Source organism: Littorina saxatilis, linkage group LG12 (assembly GCF_037325665.1).
Source record: "Littorina saxatilis isolate snail1 linkage group LG12, US_GU_Lsax_2.0, whole genome shotgun sequence".
Classification (NCBI taxonomy): Eukaryota; Metazoa; Mollusca; class Gastropoda; order Littorinimorpha; family Littorinidae; genus Littorina; species Littorina saxatilis.
This window is the reverse complement of record NC_090256.1, coordinates 63,114,586-63,123,892: the sequence shown is the minus strand read 5'-3', so window position 1 is coordinate 63,123,892 and position 9,307 is coordinate 63,114,586. Positions and strand designations below refer to the sequence as shown.

General features: G+C 41.5%; 1 protein-coding gene and 1 long non-coding RNA gene across 2 annotated transcripts; both read left to right on the top strand.

Annotated features, from left to right (window-relative positions):
* The first annotated feature begins 400 nt into the window (after nt 1-400).
* LOC138982516 (uncharacterized) lies at nt 401-2,069 on the top strand. The gene is made up of 3 exons (XR_011460885.1): nt 401-501; nt 995-1,083; nt 1,993-2,069. It is a non-coding gene; the product is annotated as an uncharacterized lncRNA (long non-coding RNA).
* Nucleotides 2,070-2,149: 80 nt separating this feature from the next.
* On the top strand, nt 2,150-9,225 carry LOC138983158 (enolase-phosphatase E1-like). Its single transcript, XM_070356567.1, has 5 exons — nt 2,150-2,170; nt 3,176-3,288; nt 4,013-7,089; nt 8,599-8,691; nt 9,218-9,225. Exons 1-5 carry the CDS (start codon nt 2,150-2,152, stop codon nt 9,223-9,225), a joined length of 3,312 nt encoding a protein of 1,103 aa, XP_070212668.1.
* The last annotated feature ends 82 nt before the right edge of the window (nt 9,226-9,307 follow it).

Here is a 9,307-nt window from a genome sequence, read left to right as displayed (position 1 = left end):
GATATTCTCCGATGGACAATATGTTTGTTTACGTTATGCTAAGTGTTTTAGCCCCGTACGGCACAGAATATGCATGAGTTTCCTAGGCTAGAGATTTAACTGCTTCAATCCGACTGTTTTAATGCTTGGAAAAATTCGTATCTATCAGGACTAAATATATTACGACGACAAACAGAAGTCTAGACTCCTGACACAGGAGGGTGGAACTGGAAGAAGGTAACCGCTCGCTGATCAACATTTTATTTAAATGTTTCATTATTTGGCATAGTTACGGAGGATTTTGGAGCAAATCATTGCAGGTGTTTCTGAATCAAATTAACAGGACAGCAAATGTCCCTTACAGGTACTTTTTAAGGTCCAGTTTGTCAGATAACTTTCCCAAAATGGCGCTTTAGGTGTAACTTTTACTCTGTATTATCTCTGCAGATTTTGCATCACAGAATTCTTAGAAACCAAGAGGTCAGTTCCGTGTCCACTCTGCAAGCAGCCCATCACGAAAAGGTAGGTAACTGCTGTCAGTGTCACACAGATCTACATACACATACACACGCACACTCTCTCTCTCTCTCTCTCTCTCTCTCTGTATCTCTCTCTCTCTCTCTCTCTCTCTCTCTCTCTCTCTCTCTCTCTCTCTCTCTCTCTCTCTCACTGTCATATATACCCACACACGTGCACACACACAAAATCAATTTGAAGCTAGGCCTAGGAGTCTAGATAGGAATAGGACTGAATTTATTAATGATGACAAAAAGTGACTTTTTAATGTTTCATGTGTGTGTTCTTGTTTGGTTGGCTGATAGTGCCAGTTATACGAACTGTTGTTCCACTTGTAACTTAAAATATTCACTTAAATAACATGACTTTCCCCCTGAAAGGAAAGGCTATACATAGAGTATCATAGACATTTTTTAAACCAAGACCACCAATGAATATATATTATGTGTTTAAAATTGTAGATCTATCGATCTAGCTCTCAATATTGATTTTTTTGCAGAGGTTTGACAGAGAAGGCAGAACTGGGATGTATTGTTGATGGGGTTGACAACCTTATCTCAGCTTTCCAAGAAGACAGTGGTACAGTGTGTAAGTAAATACTGTATTGCTTTTTCGCGCAAAAAATTTGTTTTTAATCTTATGCAGTATTCATGGTATGATTTTTGTGATTTGACGTTTGAGACCTTGCACTTGGATATCTACAGATTTTCATAGCTCTGACTCTGCTATGCATAATTTTGGGTGCGTATCTCGCCCCATTTGTCTAATTGCTCTGTGTTTTGTCATTCATTCATTGAAATGCAGCTGGCAGCCCATAGAATGAGCTGCAAATGGCCCAATGCATGTGCATTAATAAATCAATTGGGGGGGGGGGGGGGGGGGGGGGGAGGGGAATCTCAACAGTATGATTTGTAGTAGAATATCATATAGGGGGCCCAGTAGCTCAGTTGGTAGGGCACTGTACTTGTGATCCCAAGGTCGCAGGTTCGAATTCGGGCCGGGATGGACACAGGTCAACTTTATGTGCAGGCTCAAAGACGGTATCCATATTCCACCCCCGTGTCACCACAGTGGCACGTAAAAGACCTCGGTCATTCTGCCATAAGTACAGGTGGCTGATAACACCTAAACAAGCAGACACCTGGGTAGCGCGACTCTGTTGCTGCTAGCTTCCCACTGGGAGGAAGCGACCTGAATTTCCCAGCGATGGGACAATAAAGTAATGAAAAAATAAAAATAAAAATATATAAGTTTTGATAAAATATTAATATTATTATTCATAACACGTAATACAAGCATGACCCCCTGCATAGCCTGAAGGTGGTCGACCCTTTACCGAGATCAGTGCGACCCGTCTCTGTCTTCAGCCGGCCAAGCCTTACCACATGTAGTCTCTGTGATAACTGGTTTCTAGTGTTGATCTTTTTGTTGGAGGCAGACAGATTGTCTAAATGTGATATATTGCTTCACGCGACTTGCTTTCATTTTTTCTCTCAGATTCGCCACCAAAGGGGCCGCAAAGCTTCTTTCCATGTACGCCAGAGACCATTAGCACCAAGCCAGATAATCAAAAGGTTAGTAATTAAATCACAACAGGCCTCAAAATGGCAAGTATTTGACTTGCCATGACGAAACATGTAACTGGCGAGTAGAAATGTTCATCTACTCGCCAAATGTGAGTAATGTTGCTGAAACAAATTGTTGGTTTGGCTAGTAAAGTTTGCTCTCTGGCTAGTAAATTTTCAGAATCACTAGCTTGTTGTTGTTGCCAAGTTTTATTTATTCCAATAAAACCCCGTGAGGGTACATGGAAAATTAAAAAAAACAATAAAAACACATTTCATTCAACACCAAATAAAAGGAACTAAAACAAAAAGAAATCAGACTATGTACAGAAAAGGGAGTTGAGGGGTGAGGGAGAGCAAAAACAATACAAGAAACAATTCAACAATAATAATAATAAATAATAATAATAATAATAATAATAATAATAATGATAATAATAATACAAAAAATAATAAAACATTACAAGTGCAAAGTGATTACATACATTTCTTTACTATGGGAAATGGGGGGAAGGGAGAGGGGGGGGGGGGGGGGGGTTGATGGGTGGGTTAACATAAGGACAAAAATACTATTACAAAGAACACAAACACAGATAACGGAGTATAAAGCTAAAAGAGAATTAAATTTTACTCGCTTCTCAAACAGTCCATGACAAGTGTCATGAACTTTGCGAGTTTTAGCAATAAACTCTTTTTTGTAGTGGAAAAAAGGCGAATACACCATTTGTTGGAATTGCAGGGCTGCACAAGGTAGATGCTGAAGCTTTGTCACTCTTGTTAAAAAAAATGTTAAGAAGTTGACACTGGCACAGTGACAGTCTTTAATCTTACAGGAATTGTCCAAAGGAAGAAGAAGGATACTGTCTGTCCTGGGAGACGCTTTCTGGCCTATGTATACTCTTCTATCTTTGTTTGCTGAACTTCAATGTATTCTACACGTACTTGTAAAATAGAATTTGATTTGACGTGTTAGTGCAGTGTATTTTCTGTACACTACATGTCTGCATCATTTACATGTTGGTGCTGGTTGTGTCCAGTTTGATCACCTGAATCTTGGACAAAAAGTGTGTCTCTGCAGTATCTTCAAAGGTGTATGTTTGCAATTTCATTTTCAGACCAAGGGCAGGAAAAATGTTAGAAATTCCAGACGACAGTCAAATGTGGCTTTGGAAGAAGAAACGTCTGATTCTACAAGACGAGACACTGATGACATTTTTGCTATTCCGAGGTGAGGTTTGCAACTAAACGTAAAGTTAAATTTGATTTCATTTTCAGCACTTTAATTCATGAATTTGTTATTAGTGAATAAACTAAAGCTGAACGAGTCTTTTTCATAATGCCAGGTACAGTCAGGAGGTAAATGACTCTCTTTTTCTTCCACCTCAGCTGTTTGTTTGTTTGTTTGCTTGCTTAACGCCCAGCCGACCACGAAGGGCCATATCAGGGCGGTGCTGCTTTGACATTTAACGTGCGCCACACACAAGACAGAAGTCGCAGCACAGGCTTCATGTCTCACCCAGTCACATTATTCTGACACCGGACCAACCAGTCCTAGCACTAACCCCATAATGCCAGACGCCAGGCGGAGCAGCCACTAGATTGCCAATTTTAAAGTCTTAGGTATGACCCGGCCGGGGTTCGAACCCACGACCTCCCGATCACGGGGCGGACACCTTACCACTAGGCCAACCGTGCCGGTCCTCAGCTGTTTTACCTGTGTTAATCACTTGGTGTTCCTAACTTTTAGCCCAGCCTGTTCATAAGCCTCCTGGCATTGAAATCTTTTTTTCTTTTCCTTTTTTTCTTTAATTATGTGATATATTTTTTTTATAAAGCTTGGTGGTGAAAATTGGTGGGATAGACATAAAACAGTGGCTAGACTTTATACCCCAATCTTGCAATACATACATGTACTTTAAGACATTTTTTTTCTTTTTCTCTTTTCTTTTTAGCACCAGCTGTCAGCCTCCTAGATCCTCTAGGCGAAGGAGAAGCACTGCAGAAACTGTCACAACTGCATCAGATGGGACACCAGAGCTAAAATCTGATGCTAGCACCAGCTGTCAGCCTCCTAGATCCTCTAGGCGAAGGAGAAGCACTGCAGAAACTGTCACAACTGCATCAGATGGGACACCAGAGCTAAAATCTGATGCTAGCACCAGTAATAAGGAGAGGTCAAGGTCACCTGCTACAACAACCACTGACGATGATAATGGTCTGCTTCAGTACTTGGATGAAGGTTCTTGCGGCTTTGAGAGAGAGAAGTCCGAACAGGGAACTTTCCCTGTAGATCAGAACACCGACGTTTTAGAACCACTTGAGAAAAGTCCAAGCAAGAAAGCTCGATCAAATCAGGAGAGCAGAGACCAGCCAGACATCGTGATTTTTGATGAGAACGAAGATGATGTGGCGGAGTCCAACTCAAGACTGGAAAGAAACGACAACCAGGATGTGTCCAACTTGAATGAAAAGAATCTCAGGAGCAGACCACTAAACGACATAGAAAATGTAATAGAAGCAGGAAACGCTCGGCCACGACAGAAGGGCAAAGATGAAGAACCCTCGTCAGGTGCACCAGATAATTCACAAAATTCCAGTAACGCTAGCATATCATCTACTCAACAGTTGCTGCAACTGCCGGTAGTGACGAAAACTTACGGAAGACGAAGTGGGAACAAAAAGGATTCAGATGCTAAAGTCCAGGACTGGATTACTGCTTTGCCCCAGAATCACACCAGCAAGAAAAACACAGATGTCTTGAACCAGAAAAGTAAGCAACGGCAGTCTGAGAATGCCACAGGAAAGGTTTTAGAAGTGGAAAGCGACAGGGTTGAAAAGAAAAATTCTTCTGCTGAAGTACTGACTGCTACTATAGATGCACACGCATTCTGTGGTGATGATGATGAGGATGTTATGGAAGTGGAAGATCCAGCACAGGAAAGCAAAAAGGGCCACACAGCATACCTCAGCCTTCAAGAACCCGAGGAAGAAATCATGCTCACACCTCCCATCAGGAAGAAGCGGATTTTCAAAAGGAAGGATGTCGAGATCGATGAAAACCCTCTCAAGGTTTACCAAGAAAACTCGCCCACAGCGGATCCTTACCTGTTCATTGCAGGCAACACACCTGTGGCCAAGTCCAAGAAGAGGGGGCGCCCTAGGCCCAAGGAGAAGAAAGGAAATCCACCTCAGTTCACGCTGGACAAAGGAGCGAAAAAGACTGTCAGATTTTCTGATGTAACTTTTACTGAACCGAGAGGAGCTTCCTTCATTCAGCACAGCAAGGTTGATGAGAAAGGTACGAGTAATACTGAGGTTTTCAGGACAGCTGACAAACCCACCACTTCTGAAGATGCCCGAGTTACTGAGGGTCCAATAGAACCATCACATTTGGAGACAGATTCCTTGTTTGAAACTGCTGACGATACATCAGCAGATGTACAGTTCGTGTGCCCAAAGACAACAACAAGATCCAGGTCCAAGCAGACAAAGCAACAAAACAAGAAAGGGAGTTCTGGAGAAGAAAGCCAAGCAGAGGAGAAGAAGAAACCACGAAAGAAAAGCAGCAGCAAAGTGGAAACCCCTGAAGCACAGAAAGCTAGGGAAGAACAGACCCGAGACCTTGCCTCGTTGATTGGACAGGCTGAGGACCATGATCTGCTGTTCAGTACTCAAGATGCTCATGCTAGCATGGATGATACAGATGGTAAAGAGTATGCTGAGACTAGCGGACAAAGCTTTGCTGAAAATGTTGAAAATAACAAAATTACCGCTGTCGATGTTGGTGAAGATGACAGCAATGATGGATTCTGTCTGATGGGACCTTTACCCGAAGAAAGACTAGCAAGGATGTCAAGTAGCCAGCAGAACAGAGAGTTTGATGCAATTGCTACTGAAATAACTGCTGTAGCTGATCAGACTGGTAATGACAAAACTGCTGGAACAGAGAAAACCCAAAAGAAACCCACGAAAGAAAAGAAAACTGAACTTCCAGGTAAAAACAAAATGGCTTCCTCCTCAGACCAGACTGTGGTAGCAGAAACACAAATGTCCAGTCTTCAGTCCCCAGCATCTTGCAATGTTGTTCTTCCCTCACCATTGCCAGGGTCAACCTTGCCAAAATTCAGCACCCCAAAGTTGCAGAATGCCAGGCAGACACGATCAGCTCGAAGAGGCAGCACTGAAGACGACTTCAACACAGGTCGTGACAGGTTTAAACATTTTGCTAAGATTTTAGATGTAACCCCAATAGAAGCGAACCATTTAGAAAGAGACATAGAGATGGGTGCAAGTCAGAATGTTTACCAGAAGTCTCCTGAAGCTTCAAAACGTTTGTCAGATCGGCTGAGAAGACATAAGGGTGGTTCAGCGACTAATTCTCCATTAGTTACAACCGTCCCGTCAACATTCACAGAGGAGAGATGTTCTGGGTCCACTCAGTCACCTCATACCAAAGCACTTGAAGAAGCAGGTTCAAAGGGAAGAGCTTTTGATGTTGATCATTACACTCTTACCTGCGTCCCAGACACTGCAGAAAAAGACAGTCACCCAAGACCCAGCAGATCTCCATTGCATGGCAAGCCTTCAATTCTTTTCAAATCTCCAGCATCAACTGCATCTCCTGCGCCCATTACATCTTCAGCAACTAGAAATTCTCCAAGAAGCAGCAAGATTCTGAGCACTCAGACCGAACATACTGAAGGTAACCTGAGAAAAACTGCTGAGGCCAGAAGCAACCAGAAGTATCTTAACTCAAGGCCTTGCAAAGAAGTTACACAGCACAAGATGGTTGGAGAGGACAGTGGACACACATCCTTGAAGCAAGCCAAAAGTAAAAGAGAAGGTGAAGAAGACGCAGTTGTTTGTGCTGGAAACAAATCGGAACTGGCAGAAGCAGAAGACAACGTTTCAGTTTCCAAGAGGGCATCAAGAGGGGACAACTACAGCAAGGTTAAGGATGTCACAGCATCAGAAGTCAAGAGCCGTGGAACGGATGCTGATCTGATGAAGACAAATGTTGTAGTTAAAGGTGGGTGTTTTGTACTGTTTTAATCACTGTTTACTTTTTGTTTGTTTGTCTGTCTGGGTTTTAGTACATTGTATGTACTTTAACCCCTTGACTGCCGCGATTTTTTTCATTTGCTGCATTCTATATGCCAGGGACGAAAGTCATAACACAGTATACTGTTACTAAAAGTGCTATAATTTTTTTATTTTTTGAATTAGAGATGTCAAATTTTACACAAATGTTCATCAGATATGTAACTTTTAGAAAATAAAATCAAATAAAATAAACACATCACTAAAAGTGTGATTCTGCTTGAAAGCGTGTGCATTGTGTAAAAAAAAAAAATAAAAAAAAATAATAAAAAATTTAAAACAATTAAAAAAAAATTAAATAAAATGGGAGGTTTACATTAGCTGTTTACTCACCAAGTCACTGCCAGAACACAAACTTTGTGTGGAAGCACTCGGACAGACACAAGCCTGGTATAAAATCCCCATCACTGGATGGCAGTGATGCACCTTCCACGTTTCACTACCACCGAGGTCCGCCATCTTTGATCTTTGTTTTGGTATTTCCGAGAAATCTAGTTCAATTCGCGGAAATATCAGATTATTAAAGGTTTGCAACTCCTCCCCAACTGTTCTTCCAACACTGGGAGCACTTGCCTCCCTTTAACCGTGTTTGTGCTTCTCATACACCAACGACGCGCTGAGCACGAATGTGACTCGTAGCTGGGCGTCTGGGATATCAAGTGTACCTACGAGTGACACTCGTAGCAGGCAGTCAAGGGGTTAATCAAGCATCATCCTGCTATTGCTAAGCTGGATGTTTTTCCAGTTACAACCGACTGATCATGTCCACTGCACCATAAATATATCCAAACTGATTGAAAACAATGCTAGTCCTCAACTCATTGTCTCCCAGGTACGGATATATCCGTACCCACTCATATGGCTCTATCTGACCAGGTACGGATATATTCGCTCAAACTGTTAGCTTCAGTTGCTTCCTGTAACGTCTATCTAACGCCTGCATTCCAGCGTGTTGATACACAGTTACTACACAGTTACTACAATTGTGAGTGGCCTGCTGCGGCACAGTTGGTCTCGGCTAAAAAAAAAACTTGGTCAACATAGGTGGGGTAGAAAGTGGCAACACATTGTGCCCGTATGACATGCACATTCTTTATCATCATGAAAACAATTGTGATTTGAAAATAGACTTGAGAAAATAAATGTAGGGTAACATGTTATGACATGTATCACTGAAGGTTTGATTTTATTACTGATGTGATCAAGATTTGATAACTGATGTGCTCAATACGCAAAATAGTGTTTGACAGTGACTTCAGTGACACAATGACTTCACTGACCAACTTTAGTAAAAACGTGGGATACTTTCTCATACTGTATACAAACTCATTAAGCCATTGTTTGCACACTGAATAATTTGTTCTTTATGATCATTGACAGGCTCTCCATGAGTGTTCAGTTATTAATATTTCCATTTGTTTTGCTTGTATTTATCTAGGTCACAGTGATCCTGAGGCAGACAGCTTCAGCTCATCAACTGACGATCTTGAGATTATGCCTTCAGAAAACGAGTTCGAAGAGCCTGATTTGAGTGAGTAAAACTAATAGAGAATCATGAGTGTGTTAATTGTTATTATTTGTTTACTGTTTGCTTAGTATTTTGTCAGTGACAGCAGGTAACGGTCATACACGTAAAATTCCACTCGTGCAAAAAACGATGAGTGTACGTGGGAGTTTCAGCCCACGAACGCAGAAGAAGAAGAAGAAGTGACAGCAGGTCATCTTAGAGTAACAGTTAATTCACCTTTTCAGTGTTAATGGCTGCATCACTGTCTCTACAGCAGCATCGATGTAAAGTGTGGGTTATAATCTTCTAACCGTAACTTGAATAAGCAGCACACATGCACTGCACACAATGACAGTTTGACACACATGTATGTCATCAGTTTTCCATGTCAAATAATCATGTCCTGAACTTTTAGGTCGGTTGATTAGTCACTTGATGTGTTGATTTTACCCGTATACTCTGGGTGGTTAAACCGTTATGGTAGCATTTCAGATTGAATTTTATGAAGATATTTGCAGTGTAACTCACGTATTTGCACTGTTAATTACAGGCGACTGAGCTAATCTAATTAATAAAATGAGGTTGTCAACTATATATTTATTTCCAAACACAACTTTTAAAAGTCGTTGTTTCTGTTTGC